Source organism: Orycteropus afer, unplaced genomic scaffold (genome assembly GCF_000298275.1).
Source record: "Orycteropus afer afer isolate SDZICR_OR568_19922 unplaced genomic scaffold, OryAfe1.0 scaffold00026, whole genome shotgun sequence".
Lineage (NCBI taxonomy): Eukaryota > Metazoa > Chordata > Mammalia > Tubulidentata > Orycteropodidae > Orycteropus > Orycteropus afer.
In genome coordinates, this window is record NW_006921613.1 from 18,611,370 (window position 1) to 18,631,580 (window position 20,211).

The following is a 20,211-nucleotide window of genomic DNA, read 5'->3' on the forward strand; positions in this document are numbered from 1 at the left end:
GAGGAGAGACCCATCGTTGCATCTAGATGGCAGCTTGCTAGCTTTTAAGATCCCAGTCGCTACTCACCAAAGTAGGGGGTGGAACAATGTTTTGTACGGTATGTTATGCCAATTGAGCTTGATGTCCCCTGTGACTATGGTCCCAAGGCCACAGGTTTAACTACTCGGTCCCTCTGGGTAGCTGGTAAATTAAAGATCTTGAGATAAGCAGATTAACCAGGATTATCTGATTAGGCTCTAAATGCCATCAAAAGTGTCCTTATGAAAGAGAGAGATAGAAGAGGAGACACAGTCACACATGTGAAGATGGAGGCAGAGACTGGAATGATACAGCAACTAGCCAAGGAATGCCAAGGATTGCCAACAACTAGCAGAAATTAGGAGTGAGGCATGGAACAGATTCTCCCTCACAGCCCCTAGAAGGAGCAAATACATTTTTGCTGCTATCAGGTTTGTGCTAATTTGTTACAGCAGCCTCAGGACACTGATACACCAAGACATGTAAAGCTAGATCAAAAGAGAACTGTTCGTGCTTTCTTGTATGTTGCTGTTCGTTGTTGTTGTTACGTGCCATGGAGTCAGACCCGACTCACAGTGACCCCTCCTTGGGTTTCTGAGGCAGTATCACTACGGAAGTAGATTGCCCCATCTTACTTCCGAGGAGTGGCTGGTGGGTTTGAACCATTAGCCTTCTGGTTAGCAGTCAAATGCCTTAGGCACTATGTTACCAGAGCTCCTATGTTGCTGTTCAGCACTCGGTAATTCTAAGCAGCAAGTATGATCTGGCTTAGCTACCTCACCACTTGCCATGACAGTCCAGGAATATCTTGACAGAGCAGTCCCACATCAGCTTAGTATCTATCAAGGCTCCTCCTCTGCTGCTGTAGCCTGTGGCAATGTTGCAATGCTCAAGGACTCTCTCTACTGTCTGTCTCCTTCCTGCCTTCTATTTCATGCCTGCACTGGTCTGGCACCCCAAGTTCCTGCCCTGTCTTTTTTCCTGACCCCTTTAGATACATGCTTGGTCTATCTGAAGGCTGTTGGTCTTGTTACCTGTGGCTCTCTCCCTTGTAGCTCTTGGGTTAGGACCCCCTTTCCTCTGTAACCCACCTGGGTTCAGTGCCCTGGGCTCCAGCAGGTCCAGGATGATATTTTATATGGTGACACTGATCAATGACAGTAACAAACAAAAGAGCAGAAGCTAGCTGGAAGGGCATAGAGGGAAATCACTGCTGTTACTGTTTGTCTACTTGGATGAGTGTCTAGAGACCAGCTTTTGGTACCAACAACACTATGGATTCAGATAGAGCCAGAACAAAAGAGCAAAGTCTCTCATGCTTATGTTTCCTCCAAGAATTTCATACCTCATGGTAGATTTAAAAATTTCCTCCTACTCAAAGCCTCAATACGTTTATAAGGAGTCACTTATACAAGTCAAAGTTTGAAGATAAAGAACCATTCTGATCTTCCTAGAATTCATCACCTATTCATCTTTCTCCTCCCCCTCTTCTTGACCTCTGAAGACATTGATTATAACTTGTAAGAAATCTTCCGTTGCTACTGTCATTTGGGCTGGGTTCACAACTGCATGATGAAGAAATGTTTTTCCTAAAAGGAACTAATTAGTTCATCAGAATGGAGGGATGAAAGAGAGAGATGTAAAATAGGTGCCTGTTTATCATTTACTCTTACCTCATCTGATCCTGGCAGAAACACATCAACCATTGTGGCTTTTGGTTCTGTGACTGGATGAACCAATAAAGCACTTCCTAAAAAATGGAGAAGAAGGAGATTGAATACCTTGATAAGAGGCCTGAAGACATCATTACTCTTAAATTGACAGCTCTTATAGTTTTTAAGATTACTTGATCATACACTTCTTGTAGGTTGAGACTGCGGTGAGCTGAGCCAATGATTTATCAGAGAGATACATTGTTAGAAAGAGAATAGGTGTATTATTATTACTTAGCATTAACCTGGGAGCTCTCCTGGCACAGTGCCTATGGCATTTTACTGCTAACCTAAAGGCTGGGGGTTCAACCCATCAGCCACTCCTCTGAAGGAAGGTTGGGCAATCTACTCCTGTAGTGGTACCTCCTCGGAAACCCAAGGAGGGGTTGCTATGAGTTGGATACAACTCAACAGCAGTGAGTTTTTTTTAGAGCATTAACCTTCTTAGGTATATCAGGATTATAGGGAGGAACCCCGACAAGTCTACCACAGTCCATTTTGTGTATAACTGCTAGTATTTATGCCCAGTAGATGGGAAGTGCTTGTGTACAGAAAAGAAATGGTCAATGTTCAACCATTTCAGGAGGTAGAATGTGACTAAGAACCTATGGTATTGAAAGAAGTCCAAGCTGTACTGAAGGAATTGGCAAAACAAAACAAAACAAAACAACTCGCTGCCATTGAGTTGATCCCGACTCATAGAGACCCCTCCTTGGGCTTCTGAGGCAGTATACCTCTATGGAAGTAGATTGTCCAATCTTCCTTCCAAAGAGTGGCCAGTGGGTTTGAACCACCAGCCTTCTGGTTAGTAGTCAAATGCCTTAGGCACTACTCTATCTGAGCTCCCTCGGCAAAAAATGAGGCTCCAGGAATTGGTGGAATACTTACTGCGATGTTCAACAAATGGAGGCGCTTACTCATTTATTCCAAGAAATGTGGAAGACAGCTACCTGGCCAATCAACTGGAAGAGATCCATATTTATACCCATTTCAAAGAAAGGTGATACCACAGAGTGTGGAAATTACCAAATAATATCATTAATATCACACACAAGTAAAATCTGGCTGAAGATAATCCAAAAATAGTTGTAGCAGTATACTAACAAGTGACTTCCAGAAATTCAAGCTGAATTCAGAAGAGGACATGGAATGAGGGATATCATTGCTGATGTCAGATGGATCTTGGCTGAGAGCAAATATCAGAAAGATGTTTACCTGTATTTTATTGACTATGCAAAGGCATTTGACTATGCAAATCACAACAAATTATGGATAACATTGTGAAGAATGGGAATTCCAGAACACTTAATTGTGCTCATGAGAAACCTGTACACAGACCAATAGAACAAACAGAACAAAGGGATACTGCATGTTTTAAAATCAGGAAAGGTGTGTGCCAGGATTTTATCCTTTCACCATACTTATTCAGTTTTTATGCTGAGCAAATAATCTGAGAAGCTGGACTTTATGAAGAAGAACGCAGCATCAGGACTGGAGGAAGACTCATTCATTAACCACCCACAATACGCAGATGATACAACCTTACTTACTGAAACTAAAGACTTGAAACACTAGTAATGATCAAAAGACAACAGTCTTCAGTATGGATTACACCTCAACATAAAGAAAACAAAAACCCTCACAACTTGTCCAATAAGAAACATCGTGATAAATGGAGAAAAGATTGAAGTTGTCAGGGATTTAATTTTACTTGGATTCAAAACCAACACCCATGGAAGCAGCAGTAAAAAAATTAGATGTTGTATTGCACTGGGCAAATCTGCCGCAAAAGACTTCTTCAAAGTGTGAAGGAGTAAAGATGTCACTTTGAAGACTAAGGTATGCATATACCAAGTTGTGGTATTTTCAATCACTTCCTATGCATGTGAAACCTGGACAATGAATTAGGAAGACCAAAGAAGAGTTGATGCCTTTGAATTGTGGTGCTGGCAAAGAATACTGAAAATACCATGGGCTGCCAGAAGAACAAACAAATCCGTCCCAGCGAAGCACAGCCAGAATGCTCCTTAGAAGCGAGAATGGCCAAACTTCGTCTTACCTACTCCGGTCATGCTGTCAGACGGTACCAGTCCCTGGAGAAGGATATCATGCTTGGTAAAGTAAAGGTCAGTGAAAAAGAGGAAAACCCTTAATGAGATGGATTACACAGTGGCTGCAACAATGAGCTCAAGCATAGCAGGGATTGTGAGGAGGTGCTGGACTGGGGAGTTACATCCTGTTGTACTTGGGTCGCTAGGCGTCAGAGCTGACTTGATGGCATCTAACAACAACAACAACAACACTGCACCGCTTCAAGTTCTTCATTGTTTGCTGTGAGTAACTTTGTTGATGGTGAGCCCACAGCTGTTATTGGGAAGCGGTTACTGTGAATGCTCAGATCCTCTTGCTTGGCAGTTTTCCTTGGAAAGGCTGTATGTCTCTCAAAGGCAATTTGGATTATTATTTTGTTTTGACCTTGACACCATATGTACAAAATATGTACAAAATTCATTCACTTACATATTCACTCTTATTCAACAAATATTTACTGAGTGCCTATAGGCACTGTGCTAGAGTCTGGTGATAAAGCAGCAAATAAGACAGACACGGTCCTTTCCTCATGGAGTTTAGAGTCAATAAAGACAGATACTGAACAAGTAACTATTAATTAATTAGAATTGTACAAGGAACTGACTTTGACTAGGGTGAGTGGAATTATGTGTAAGGAAGCAAGGTGTGGTCAGGGAAGGTTTCTACAAGGAAGTGTCTATTAAACTGAGACTAAAAGAATGGGTAGACATTTAAAGAGTTAGGCTTTTTTTTTTTTTTTTACATTTTGGGGTTTCCATTGCTGAGAAATGAGATTAATCTTTTGGGCAATTCTCTTTTGAGCCTGATTTCTTAACTTCTGTGCTTCAGATAAACTTACATGTTCTGCATTTGATGGTGAAACATTTGTAACAGATTGAATTTCATCTACCAAAAATATGTGCTGTGAGTCCTAACCTCTATACCTGTGTTTATAATCCCATTTGGGAACAGGTTTTCTTTGTTATGCTAACGAGACAGTATCAGTGTAGGGTGTGTCTTAAATCGATCTCTTTTGGGATATAAAGGAGCAGATTAAGCAAACAGCAAAGCAGCACAGTTGAGAGAAGATGCCAGTGCCTATAAAGATTACTGAGGAACAGCAGCTCAGCATAGGCGTGGACCTCCCTCCAGAGCTGACAGAGAGGGAAAGCCTCCCCCTAGAGTCAGTGCCCCAAAGTCAGACTCGTAGCCTCCTTACTGTGAGACAGTAAGTTTGTTTGTTAAAGCCACCCACTTAGGGTATTTCTGTCACAGCAGCACTAGATAACAAAGACACTCCTGTTAAAAAAGAGGTCAACCAAAGAAAATTCCTATTACTACATATGAAATTAGCTCTTCTGGGTCTTTACTATATCCAGCTGATCTACTATTTTCTACTCCATTTCCTTGTAGTGAGTGGTCTCATGAAGCTTAGGAGTGGACTCAGAACTAGAACCCAAACTTGTATCCAAAAATAGAATGAATTTACTGGTCTGATAGAGAGTGGTGGAACCGCCAAGACCATGGTCCTTAGTCACTCTTCAAGCCTGGAACTGAACTCAAACCCCGTGGCTCAACTTTCATGTAAACAATGCACAGGCCTATAAGGTGAACAAAAACATCATGGGAGTATTGCACTCAGTAGAACAATCAACTATATAAGATAAGGAGGGCAGCATTTCCCTATGGATAAAGATCAGAAGACAGGAAGGGATAGGAAAGAAGGACAAAGGGAAATGATAAACACAGGGAGGAAGTGCGAAGAGTGTTGTTACATTGTGGGGATTGCAATCAATGTCATGAGAAACAAAATGTATATGAATTGTTGAACAGAAAACCAATGCTCTATAAACTTTCACACAAATCATCATCATAAAAAAATATAATGGATATATTTGAACTTAACAAAAAGAATATGAGGAGTGCTACGTGACAACAGAATAGTGCTATGATCCCACTAATGCATATAAACCAAAAAACCAAACTCACTGCCATCGAGTTGATTCTGACCCATAGTGACCCCACTGGGTTTCCAAGGCTGTAAATCTTTATGGAAGTATGGAAGTAGTTGTCTCATCTTCCTCCCAAGAAGCAGCTGATAGGTTTGAACCTCTAACCTTCTGGTTAGTGACCAAATGCCTTACCCACTTTGCCACCAGAGCTCCTTATTTAATGCATATATTTCTTCTTAAGAGAAGAAATTTTTATTTTTTTGCTTTCTTGGGATTTGAAACGTTTTAGTGCTCTTACACCAGAAAACATAATAACAAAAAATATAACTACAGTACTTATCATAACTGTAATTAATCAATGCTCACCCAGCATGTATTCATCTTCCATACTAAAAGTCTCTAAGTCATTAGGGAATTCTACCCACAGAGGCCTAGGGAAAGGAAAAAAAATCTTATTTAGCATCATTAGATGTTTTACTACAATTCAATCACTTATATTTTTAGTTTTATAACTCTTAAAAGAAAATTGGAAAGAGTTAAGACTTTTTTAATATGAGTCAAGATTTTATAAGCAACTGTTAATGACTGCAATATAATTTTCTTGTGTGAAACAGCTAACAGTGCAAATATTCCAGTGAAGGATTAAGAATTCTGGCATCTGCAGGTTTTACTTTGGATTGCTGAGCACTAAATACTACTGTGATAGGCAGAAACAGAACTACAGAACTTTGTACAAGTTCAAAGGCCTAGCCCCTTTGGTGTAAAACAAAATAAATGTTTGTAAAATCGCATTTCATAATGATGATAATTCACTGCCATCTTTTCATGCTCTCCTGGCCTTTGAAGCATTACTTATTTAAATGAAAAGAACTTGCTTTTTCAAGCTGGCAACAGTTTTGAAGGCTGAGAAATGTGTGTATATGTGTGTGTTTTTAACTGTTTCTGTTGCTGTATACAGCTATCTAGGAAATATTGGGCTTATAAAAATAACAAAACTTTCAATATCAATGTAGCTGGATATCATGTTAATGTTTCATTCATATATATATATATATATATAGGAGCTCTGGTAGCATAGTGGCTAAGACATTTGCCTGCTAACCAGACGGCTGGCGGTTCAAACCCACCAGCCACTCCTCGGAAGGAAGGTTGGGCAATCCTACTTCCGTAGTGATACTGCCTCAGAAACCCAAGGAGGGGTCGCTATGAGTCGGGTTTGACTCGACAGCACATAACAACAACAACAACATATATATATATATATTTCAATTTCATGAGGAAAATATGTATTTCAATAAGAGGAACTTATGAGTCGGGGCCGACTCGACAGCACATAACAACAACAACAACAACATGTTATATATACCTTATAAACCTTGCAGTAATATGTTCTTTCTCACCAAGTGTAATGGAGCAGTGGAGTGTAATGGAGCAGTGGTCTTTCTAAACCTGGTTGGGATCTAGAATCACCATGGAAACTTCTAACCAATACAAATTCCTGGGACCCATCCAAGTAGAGTCTTAAGTAACTATTTGGAGATGTGGCCTTAATAATCTGTGTATTTAAAAAGCTCTCCAGGTGATTCTGATCTGAGCAGTTTAGGAACAATGATCCAGAATTGCGGCGTCTTATTTGCATCTCTGCGTATATTGTTCCCTAACCTAGAAAGCCGGCTTTTCTATCCTGCCTTTGAAATAGAATCAGAATATAATTTATACAGGAAAAATGTTCATCTCATACTTGAAACAATTTAGCTGGAAGGGTAAGATAAAGCCTAAAAATGGCAGAATATTCTTTAAAAGAAAATGCTTGTGGGTTAAATTCTGAATGAATTCAGTTTCAGAGTCACTTCCTTTTTCTTTGCAATATTTCTATTTCTGTTTCCTATCAAATATTAATGCGTTAGACACAAAGTAGCAGGGATCTGGTTTTTATCTTTTGTGTTCTCCACAGCCAGCACCCTGCTTACAACTGGTGCTCAATAAACTGACTGAAACTTTACTGAACACAGGCTTTTCTCCATTTTTCTCTATGTATCACTATGTAATCACTCTGTTCCCTAACAGCTGAAGCAATCTTCCTTTATAGGTTAGTTGCTGGGTCCTGGTTGGATGAAGCTTTTTTACCTCATGATGGGTTCGGCAGCCACGTGTGCATGGTAGAACAGAGAATACCAATAGGGCAGGAGGGCATAGCGCTCTCTGATGGCTTCTCGGATCAGCTGGGTGTGTCTCTTCCCGAAGAGCCAGGGTTCTCGCCGCTTGGTTTTTTTGGTGGCATGGCCCCGGAAGAATGGCTGATAGGCTCCGGCCTGGTACCAACGCACAAGCAGCTCTGCTTCTGGATTCCCAATGAACCCGCCTACATCAGCTGGTTAGTCAAAGAGAGGCCAAGTGGGGTTACCAGGCTTCTACAGACGCACATGGGTAAGATAAGGCCTTTAAAGACTGATAGAAAAACACTGCTGTGTGTGCCCTCAAACGATTTGATAAAACTATGGCCCCCAAGAGAGGAGAATATGTTAATAAACTCAGAATGTTTGGGTATCTGGTAATATGCTCTTTAGATATTCTTGTCAAAAGGTCAGAGGTCCTACTGCAAGATCAATGTTCCTGTGTGTTCCTGAACCAAGGTAATAATAGAAATTGCAATTTATCTGTCAGATTAAATTGTGTGTGTGTGTGTGTGTGTATGGTGGGGTAGGGTGGGGATTAACTCTTGATATTCTTTGAAAGCAACAGTTCAATCAAGATAAAAATTATATAAAGAACTAAAGAGAAACAGATAATTAGAATTAGAGGTTTAGGTCGAATTTCATGCTGACCATTGGGCAGGTATATATATTCCTTGTGGAATATATATTCTACAAGTTTAAGGTTGTTGTCAACTTGGCTGAGCCTGGTTGAATGGTTGGGCAGCTGGAAGTAGTTATTCCCCATGATGGGACTGGCAATGAACTCCATGGTGGAATATGCCAGGAGCAGCTGAGTAGCTGCTTTAAGGATGTGTTCTGCTTCCTGTATATAAGCAGCACCTTTGGAGAGGGTCTCTAGCTTATAACATGCTTGAACCCTGCATGTGGTCATGTCATTGTTTAGCAGCCTGCCATGCTCTGCTAATCTTGGGACTTTAAATAGACTTGAATCAATAACCTGCTGTGTTGTTTGTAACATTGGAACTGTGCCTTTTTACTTGTCCACCTTGGGTTTGTCAGCCTCAGCAGCCAGCAGCTGTCTGAATGAAGGAAAGCTGCCAGCTTCAGTGGGCCAGGAGCAGGAGGCAGACATGAAGCCCAAGGTTGAGGGGCTTTCTCCTAGCCCCTACAGCCTGGCACTTTGAACTTGGACTTAAAGCCTCCAAACTGTAAGAGAATAAACTCCTGTTTGTTAAAGCCATCCTATTTGCAGTATATTCTTGTCAGAGCAGCACTAGGTAACCAAAACAGTGTACTGAGGCCATTTTATCAAAAATGCATCAAAAAGTGATATAAATTCTTTCCGTTCCTACAGAAAACAAGGAGCAGCTGGAACTGCAGCTATGCTAAGCACCTTCCATACTAGGATGCAGGGAAGGCAGCCCATCAGAATGTTATTTTTTTATATATATAAAATACAGTGATAACTGTTGTTTATAGTTTAACTGTGTACTTTTTTTTTTTTTTTAAACAAGTTAAACTATGTCACAGAATTTTAAACTTGCCAAGAAGGGATTTCTATAAGGCTGACTTCTGATTTGCTAAATTATTTTCAGTTCTCTCCATTTTCTCACTTCCAAAAAAAGATGTTTCAGGAAGAGAAACTCAATTATCAAGAGCGTCTAAGGAGGTGTGAGAAGAAAATGAGGGAAAGAAGCACTCTGGTTCCTTTTCTGATACTTTACACATGTCCTCAATTCAGACAAGCCTCAGACAGCTCTGAATCATCCTTTTCACTCTCCTCCCTCTAATCCGCTCCCCTTCATTTTTCCTTTCCCACATTTATTCCTGCCCCAAACTGCTGATGAGAAGGGATTTGCAACTAGCTTTGATGAAAGCACTCTGGTTTTTTAATTTTCTCAGGACAGGACTCATCTTACCTCCACAAAAAGAGATCCCAGTAATGCTGAGAGTGAGTAACATAGGGATGGAAATTTTCAGGTAGCTCCAGTCTGATGTGTTGTCGCCAGTCCACACAGCACCTTTGATCACCAGTAACAAAGTATTTAAAGTAACTCATACAAGCCATACGTTCAATTTTCAGTTTTGATTATTTGTAGTGAAAAAATTAAGGGAAATCATTTATTTCTCACCTTAAAATTTACAAATTCTGGTTTCTACAATAAAAATATATTCTCTAATGTGAAAAAGTTATTAAAATCCATAAAGCAAGCATTTTATGGAAATATCCTGAAATTGTACTTATTTTTTGAAGTGTAACTCAAGTCTGATTTTAGGAGGAATGTTTTTTAAAATCAACTTTATTGAAGCATAATTTACAGAGAGTAAATGTATATTAAGTGAAGAGTATTAAGTGAAGAGTTTGATTTTTGAAAAATGTAAGCAGCCATGTAACCACCACCACAACCAAGGTATGGACCATTTCATTTCCATAATTGCTGAAGTTCCCTTATGCTTCTCAGTCAACAATCCCCACTTTAGCCAAACAGTGATTTGATTTCTATCTCCACAGGTTAGCTTTTTCTAGAATGTCACATAAATTGGAACATACAATATATATTCTTTTGTGTTTTGACTTTTTTCACTCAGCAAAATGTTTCTGAGATTCATTCATGTTATATATAGTTCATTCTTTATTTGCTGAGTAGTATTCAAATAGATACATCACAAATTAGTTTATCCATTTACCTATCGAGGGATACTTGTACTCTTTCTACTATAAATGAAACTTCTACAAAGATTGTGTATAAATCTTTGTATCATATGTTTTCATTTCTTTTGGGTAAATAAGAGTGAAATTTCTGGGATGTATACTAAATATAGCATTAAGAAAGTTCTAAATCATTTAGCAAAGTGGTTGTATCATTTTAACATTCCTAACAGCAATGTAAAGAGCTCCAGTGGTGCAGTAGTTAAAGCATTTGGCTGTTAACCAACAGCTTGATGGTTGGAATCCATCAGTGGCTCCGGGAAAAAGATGAGACAGTCTGCTTCAGTAAAGATGTGCAGCCTTGGAAACCCGTGGGGCAGTACTACTCTGTCCTACAGGGTCACTATAAGTCAGAACTGTTTGGATGGCAGTGGCCTTTGAAACAGCAATATATGATTTCCCCATCTTTCTTCCACAGAGTGACTGGTGGGTTTGAATGACTGCCTTCTGGTTAGTAGTTCAATGCCTTAGGAACTGCACCACCAGAACTCCTTGTAAGACTTGCAGTTGTTCTATATCTTTGCCAATATTTGGTAGTGTCAGTCTTTTTAATTCTAGCCATTCTAATGGGTATGTAGCAGTAGTTCTCTGTGGTTTTAATATGTATTTCCCTAAAGACTAATGGATGGAGCCCTGGTGGCACAGGGGTTAAGCACTCAGCTGCTAATCAAAAGGTTCAAACCCACCAGCTGCTCCGCAGGCGAAAGATGTGACAGTTTGCTTACATAAAGATTGGCAGCTTTTTTCACAGTAACCGTACAGGGCAGTTCTACTCTGTCCTATATGAGTTGGAATCGACTCGATGGCAATGGGTTTGGGTTTTGGTTATTTAATGACTAATTATGTTGAGCATCTTTTCATAATGTTTATCGACTATTTTTTCTAAAGTGTCTATTCAAATCTTTTGTTCATTTTTTAATTGGTGATTTGTCTTACTGAGTCGTAAATTCTTTATATATTCTAGATACAAGTCCAGATACATATGTTTGTTGCAAATATTTTCTCTCAGTATGCAGCTTCTTTTCATCCTCTTAACAATGTCTTTAAAAGAGTAGTTTTTAATTTTGATGAAGTCCAGTTTATCATTTTTAATTTTTATAGTTCATGCCTTTTGTGTCTTACCTGAGAGATCTTTGTCTATCTCAAAGCCACAAAGATCGTCTCTTATTTATTTTTTTTTTAATTTTAGCTTGAAAATCTAGATCTGTATTCCATTTTGAGTTAATTTTTGTACATGTTTACTTGTAGGGTTGAGGCTATTTTTTTTCCCCACGTGGGCATCCAGTGGTTACAGCATCACTTGTTGAAAAAACAATCCTTTCTTCATTGAATTGTCTTGGCAACTTCATTGTAAATCAATTGATCGTATATGTATTGGGACTATCTCTGAATTCTCTATTCTCTTTCATTGATTTATTATGTCTATCCACTCCCTCCAAAACAACAACAACAACAATAAAACCTCTCTAATATGTGAGTAGGGATTGTGAGGCTGGCACAGGACCAGGCATTGTTTCGTTCTGTTGTACATAAATAAGGTCACTATGAGTCAGAGACAACTCAATGGGACATAATCACAACAGTATTTGAGAGGAGTGGTACAATCCATATAGGGGATACATAATAACAGCAGCAATAACAAAAGCTAACATTTACTGAGCCTTTACTGAGCCAGGTGTTATGCTAAATACTTTCCTTGGATTCATTCCATTTAACCATCACAACTAGCCTATCTGGGAAATACTATTATTAACTACATTTTGCAGATGACGGAAATGTGGCAAACAGTGGATCTATATAACCTACCCAAAGTCACACAGTTATTAAATGATAAAGTCAGGATTTGAGGCCAGGCAATTTGACTCCAGAACTAGTGTTCCTGTTCACTGTATAGTTGATAAGAAATTGTGAAGATAGATTATATACTGTTAAAGAGATCCATAAAAGGAAAAATTCTTACTTTACTAAACTTAGATTGCTCCTGCAGCATTTTGGTCTATTTTCTACCAAAATAGTTTTGTGGTAGCTATTTTTGTTTTGGAGCTCTGGTAGCATAGTGCCTAAGGCACTTGACTGCTAACCAGAAGACTGGCAGTTCAAACCCACCAGCCACTCCTTGGAAGGAAGATGGGGCAATCTACTTCAGTAGTGATACTGCCTCGGAAACCCAAGGAGGGGTCGCTATGAGTCAGGTCCGACTCGACGGCACGTAACAACAACAACAATTTTTGTTTTAATCTTCTATAGCAATTTCAGCTCATGACCAGCAAAGGAAATATTTTCAAAGTGCCTACCAGCCACTCCTCGGAAGGAAGGTTGAGCAATCCTACTTCCGTAGTGATACTGCCTCGGAAACCCAAGGAGGGGTCGCTATGAGTCGGGTCCAACTCGATGGCACATAACAACAACAACAACACAAGGCATTTGACTGATAACCAGAAGCCTGGCGATTCAAACTCATCAGCCACTCTTCGGGAGGAAGACTGGGTGATCTACTTCCATAGAGATACAGGCTTGGAAAATCAAGGAGGGGTCACTATGAGTCAGGTCCAACTCGACGGCAGTGAGTTTGGTTTTTGGTTTTATCCTTTTTAAAAAATAATAATTTCTCCTTGACTTTAGTGAGCTATAAAGTGTGTATGTATCTACATAATGATTTTGAAATCCACATAGTAACATTCTTATCAGGGAAGAAGGGTCATGTAAATATGCAACCGTTTTCCTGTCTCATATGGCTGTTTAGTCAGAAGTTCTATCTGGCTATTGGCTTCAATATATGATTTAACAAAATAGAGTTCTCTGTCATGTCTTCCTACATAATGAGGCAAAACAATAGCTTCACAGATAGTACTGGAGACTAGACTGTGGTCCAATATTTCAGATCAAAGGTTACCTAGTATCTTCTTTGATCTTAACTGATGCTTGTCAATATTTTTATTAAAAATCCATTATATTTTTTAATGATTAAAAATGATATTGTAGAGAATTTGAAAATTTGAGATGAGTAAAAGAAGAAAATAAAAGTCATTCCTAATCCCCAAGGTACTATATCTTCTTGTATTTCATTTATCTATCTATTTACTTATCAATTTAGATTATTACCTACATATTTTTAAAATAAGATTGGAACAGAAGATAAACACAGGCATTTTTTAAAAAAAGTTATTATTTTACATTTTCTCATGCAATTAAAGCTACCATTTAAAATAGTTTCTTGGTAGTCTATCATATAGCTACATCATATTGTTATAACTGTTCTGTGGTTAGATATTTAGACTTGTTTCAAGGACTGTGGTAAGCAGCTTTGTATATGACTCTCTACTTGAGATGACAATATTTTGGCCTTTTTCAGAGTACTGCAGGGCCTGGTTGTCAGAGGTGAAGTACCAAAAAAAAAACCAAACTCATTGCCATCAAGTTGGATCCGACTCACAGCGACGCCTCCTTGGGTTTCTGAGGTGGTATCACTACAGAAGCAGATTGCCCAACCTTCCTTCTGAGGAGTGGCTGGTGGCATAGGAGGCCTAATAATATCTATGGTACAGCAAAGGCTGCATTCTTCAAACCAGGACTAAGCTCCCAACTATTTGTGCAAGACCATGGGACTTAAAATAGCCTTCCTACCACAGGGTGGTTAAGTGAACTAGATCTGCATTAGCTAGCAAACTGGATCCACTTATAGATGAGCCTGACCACCAATAGCAACAGCCAGGTCTATTTCAAGCCATACTGCTAAATGGAACAGATGGGTAAAGAAAGTGTTAGAAATATTTTTTTTTCTGGTTTTGATAAACCAAAGAGACAGGATCAGAGATGACTGATTCTGAGATACCTGAGCAAACTGAGATACTTTAAAGTTACTCTTTCAACAATTAAGTGGCCAGTTCTTCAATGGGAAACAAATTACCAAACATTATTAAAATTGGTTTAACCTCTCATAGGACAAAATGCATACTTCCCAGCACATCATTCCCTATAATCTATAGCCTGCCCCATGGCTACTGAAAGAGAAGACAGATCATACAGTAGCAGCATATACTATAAATGGTCCAAAAAAGGGTGCTAACTTGTGTTTTAAGTCTGGTAATATGAACTCTTACTTACCATACTTTTGTGATCCAGCAAAGAAAGAACGTGTAAGAACAAAGGGCCTCTCCCTTCCTTTTGACCGCTTTATCAATCCTTCTGCAGTAGCCATTTGCTGTAAAGTCAAAGAAGTAAAATTTCAAAGAGATGACTAGATTTGGGCATTGTGCAGACTGCAAATATTCTGAATAAGCTATTTTAACATGCATAAAGTCAACAGCAAGTGGGAATGTGAAATGGAAAATCTTATAATAATCCATCAAATAATTTTCATTATGTAATGAAGCAACTCTAAATTTCCCTATTAAAATAATGAAAATTTTCTATAAACAACAGAATGAAAATATTAGTAAAGAATAAGCTAATATTTATTCGGTGCTTACCACTGCTATGCATTTCATAAGGTTTTCTCATATAATCTAAACAACCTCTGAGATAAATGATTTTCATAGATGAGAAAACTGAGATTCAGAGAAGTTAAGTGGCCCTGTACTCCCACTAAAACCCCACTGCTATCAGTTGATTCTGACTGATAGAGACCCTATAGGCTAGGGTTGAAGGGTTTCCAAAGCTGTAGATCTTTATAGAAGCAGACTGCTCCATTTTTTTTCCTATGGAGCAGCTGGTGAATTTGAACCACCAACCTTTTGGTTAGCAGCCCAATGCTTTAACCATAGCACCACCAGAGCTCCTTGGCCCTGGACTACATAAGAAAATTCTCTAGTCAAAGCAATTTGCAGTTATAACAGGCCATTATAGAAATAAACAAATACTATCTGAAAACTGTTGCATCTAGTCAACAGCTCCCACTAGAAAATACCAAATGGTGTGAGGGCCATGGGAATACAGTTACATTTTGAAAATAACGAAGAACCAAGGGTATAAGTTAGGATAAATGACTGCCAAGTCTTTTGAATGTGATTGGTAAATGGAAGAAAATTCTACCACTTTGTACTGAGAAGGCTAAGTACTTAAGGAAAGCTTTCTACATTTAAAAACTGTATTTATTGAAATTGCATATCTGTGTTCTAAATTTTACTTCCCTGGTCTTGCTGTATTTAGACATTTGTGAAATTTAAAAACATTTGTCTTAATTTCCTTTTAAAATTTATTTATACACTGCTTACTTCAATGAAAGTTTTTAAGGTGTCTCCAGTGATGTTTCTAATGGTTCCTATCAAGGCTAACCACCACTCATCTGTCAGTCTGTTGTACTATGGTGGCTTGTGTGTTGCTGTGATGTTTACTTGTGTTTTACTGACTATGCAAAAGCATTCAACTATGTGGATCCTAACAAACTACAGATAACATTGCAAAGAATGGGAATTCCATAACACTTAATTGTGCTCATATGAAATCTATACTTAGACCAAGAGGCAATTGTTTGAACACAATGAGGGGATACTGTGAGGTTTAAAATCGGGAAAGGTGTCACAGCTGTGTCTTTTCATCATACTTATTTAATCCATATCCTGAGCAAATGACATGAGAAGCTGGCCTGTATGAAGAAGAACGTGGTGGCATCAGGACTGGAGGAAGACTCGTTAACAACCTTTCAGATGACACAACCTTGCTTGCTGAAAGTGAAGAGGACTTGAAGCACTTACTGATGAAGATCAAAGACTACAGCCTTCAGTATGGATTACACCTCAGCATTAAGAGAGCAAATATCCTTAAGACTGGACCAATAAGCAATATCATGGTAACAACAACAACAAAAAAACCCACCAAACTCACAGCTGTTGAGTCAGTTCCAACTCACAGCGACCCCTCCTTGGATTTGCAAGGTGGTGTCTCTATGTAAGTAGATTGCCCAATCTTCCTTCCATAGAGTGGCTGGGGGGTTTGAACCATCAGCTTTCTGGTTAGCAGTCAAATGCCTGAGGCACTACACCACCAGAGCTCCTAACATCATGATAAATAGAGAAAAGATTGAAGTTGTCAAGGATTTCATTTTACTTGGATCCACAATTGATGCCCATGGAAGTAGTAGTCAAGAAATTAAACAACATATTGCAAATCTTAGGCAATGTGCTGCAAAAGACCTCTTTAAAGTGTTAAAAAGCAAAGACGTTATTTGAAGGCTGAAGATGCTCCTGGCTCAAGCCGTGGATTTTCAATCAAATCACAGCATGTGAAAGATGCACAATAAATAAGGAAAACCGAAGAAGAACTAATGCCTTTGAATTATAGTGTTGGTGAAGAAAAATGAATGTACTATGGACTACCAGAAGAATGGAGAAATCTGTCTTGGAAGAAGTACAGCCAGAATGCTCCTTAGAAGTGAGGATGGCAAGACCTCGTCTCACATACTTTGTTGCTTCCCCCGCCCCCCAACAGTCACTGGGAAGTTTTTATTGAAATGCAATTCACATAGCATAAAATTCTCCCTTCTGAAGAGTATAGTTCAGTGGTTTAATATATTAACAAAGTTGTGCCACCATTACCACTAACTAATTGCAGAACATTTTCATATGAAACCCCATACCCATTAGCAGTTATTTCCTATTCCCTCTTCCTCCAAGCCCTTTGCAATCATTAACCTACTTTCTGACTATTTAATTGTTTGTTCTGGACATTTCATATAAATGAAACCATATAATATGTTGTCTTTTATGTCTGACTTCTTTCATTTGCTATAATGTCTTTAATGTTCATTTACGTTGTAGCAGAAACCAGTAGTTCATTCCTTTTTATGAATTAATTGAATTGTTTGTATAAACTGTATTTTATTTAGGAGCTCTGGTAGCATAGTGCTTAAGGCATTTGACTGTGAACCAGAAAGCTGGCAGTTCAAACCGCCAGCCACTCCTTGGAAGGAAGGTTGGGCGATCTACTTACATAGAGACACCACCTTGCAAATCCAAGGAGGGGTCGCTGTGAGTCGGGTCTGACTCGACGGCAGTGAGTTTTAGTTTATATTTTATTTACCCATTCATCAATTGTTACACATGTGGGCCATTTCTACCGTTTGGATATTATGACTAGGCTTCTATGACTATTCATGTGCATGTTTTTGTGTGGACATACATTTTTAGTTCTTTTAGTATATACCTAGGTGGGGTGGTTAGGTTTGTGTGTCAACTTGGTTGGGCCTTGTTGAGTGATTAGGCAGCTGGTGGTAGTTACTCCCCATGATGAGACTGGCAATCAACTCCATTGTGGGATCTACCACAAGCAGCTGAGTAGCTGCTTTAGGAATGTGGTCCACTTCCCATACATAAACAGCAGCTTTGGGAATGGTCTCTAGCTTGTGGCATTCTTGAACCCTGCATGTAGCCATGTCATTGTTCAGCAGCCTACTATACTCTGCCGACCTTAGGACTTTTAATGGACTTGACAGGAAATATACCACAAATGGGATGCCTTAAGAAACAGGAGTTTATTCTTACAATTTGGAGGCTTTAAGTCCAAGTTCAAAGTGCCAGGCTCTAGGGGCTGGGTGAAAGCCCCTCAACTTTGGGCTTCAGCTTTGCCTCCTGCTCCTGGCCCACTGAAGCTAGAGGTTTTTCTTCACTCAGCTGCTGGCTGCTGAGACTGACAAGCCCAAGGTTGACAAGTAAAAAGGCACAGTACCAATGTTAGCAAACCATACTGCAGCCATTAATTCAAGTTCATTGAAAGTCCCAAGTTTGGCAGAGCATGGCAGGCTGCTGAACAATGACATAGCTACATGCAGGGTTCAAGCGTGCAGGGTTCAAACTAGAGACCGTTCCCCAAGGCCGCTCCTTATATACGGGAAGCAGACCACATTCCCTAAGGCAGCTACTCAGCTGCTCATAGTAGATTCCACCATGGAGTAGATTACCAGTCTCATCATGGGGAATACTACATCTAGCTGCCCAGTCACTCAACCAAGCCCAGCTAAGTTGGCACACAAACTTAACCACCACATTATTAGTCTCATAACCTTTGTAAATTTATGATGTTGAGATCTAGATGGAGGAAACAGGCTGAGAGTCACAGGACCCAGAAATGCAGAAGGCTGGGTAGGCCTCTTCTGGCCTGGATTCTGTGACCTGTGGGCTCCATACACCCACCTCCCTACCAGGCCAGATTAAGGTGAATGAGGCAACTTACATAAGAGGTACCAGGAAAAATGGTGGTTAGGACTAGCAATACTTTAATGCAGTGTATTGTGAAAATTAATATTGGTGAAAATAGTCCATGATTTAAAAAATTAGGAAGTTTATTATGAAATGGAATGAAGCAAAGGTACAAATAATAAATCTTGTCTTGGCTACAACTGGCAAGACTCAATGCAGTTATTGGAAATGACTAAGAGAAATAAACAGTATAGTATAAATACTGCAAAGCAAGTGACTTTCAGCCCAAAAGTCAGGGCACATGAGATCAGCTGACTTCTTTTTGAATGACTTACCTGATAAAAACCATAGATGTTGTGAAGTTCTCTGTGCTCCCAATTGCCATGATGGATGGCATTCTTCTGCATAGTTAGCTCTGGTCCTCTAAAGACGGAGGGCTCATTCATGTCATTCCATATGAAAAGGATGTCAGTAGATCCCTAGGAAGTAGCTCTTGGTCACAATACTCTCATTGTGATAATGTTAATAAGTCTCTCCATCACTCTTTCCTACTCTACTAAATTAATTAATTTTATTATCCATGCTGTGTCCTGTTCCACTGTTAGAATATAAGCTCCACAGAGCAGGGAATTTTGTCTGTTTTGTCCACTGATAAATCCCAAACACTTAAAACAGTACCTCATCCCCAAAAAGTTCTCAATAAATATATGTTGGTTAAAAAAAAAAAAAAAAAAGACTAAACTATATTATCTGTGAGATACACATTGCCCAGAAGTCTACTCTGAGACCTACCCTGGAGAAGCCCCACAGGAAAGGCTGTGAATGTTCACAATTAGGCTCTATGTCACCTGTTGTCTGCTACATCTCAACTAAGAGCAATTACAGGTGTACATGACAAGAGTGTATCGTCCCTCTAATACTCTGACAGATTTGACAGCAAAGATATTGTTTGCTAGAATGTATATAGTTTGCATTCTACGTAGAACTGTTCAATTTAGAGTCGGAAAGGCCAGTTGAGTCATCTAGTTAACATGGTTTAGCAATTCCTTTCATAGAATCCCTGGTCTCTCCATATTTGTTTTTATTTTATTTTTAGAGCTTGTTTTATATTCAAAGATACATGTACATTTAGTTTCATTCCCCATTCGCCATGTCCAGCCCTAACTCAGTCTCCTCCCCTCCCTACCCTTCAACCCTCCCCCTGTGCCCCTCATAATTATGCACTCCTGTTTGTCCTGCGTTTCCTCAGTTTGAATGTTGGTCCTTTGGTGTCCCATGGTTTATTGCTTTAGAGGGTGTATTACCATTGAGTGTGTGGGTGCAGCATCCTGGGTTGAGTGGTCTGCGTGTACATATCGCTAACCATTGGGCTGAGAACCCGCCCTGGGGGTGAGTTTTATTCCAGGTGCCGAATGTATTTCAGGGCCATAGTATTGGGAGTCTCACCAGACTTCATCTGA

General features: G+C 39.3%; 1 protein-coding gene across 1 annotated transcript in view; it reads right to left on the minus strand.

The window, feature by feature from the left end:
* The window catches only part of GANC (glucosidase alpha, neutral C), a 109,745-nt gene that overhangs the window by 10,856 nt on the left and 78,678 nt on the right, over positions 1-20,211 (minus strand). Inside the window, exons 14-19 of the mRNA XM_042783698.1 lie at positions 19,087-19,230; positions 14,724-14,820; positions 9,829-9,930; positions 7,881-8,124; positions 6,120-6,184; positions 1,693-1,769 (exon numbers count right to left, since the gene is read on the minus strand). Coding sequence (XP_042639632.1) covers positions 1,693-1,769; positions 6,120-6,184; positions 7,881-8,124; positions 9,829-9,930; positions 14,724-14,820; positions 19,087-19,230 — 729 coding nt within the window. The remainder of the gene's footprint in view (positions 1-1,692; positions 1,770-6,119; positions 6,185-7,880; positions 8,125-9,828; positions 9,931-14,723; positions 14,821-19,086; positions 19,231-20,211) is intronic.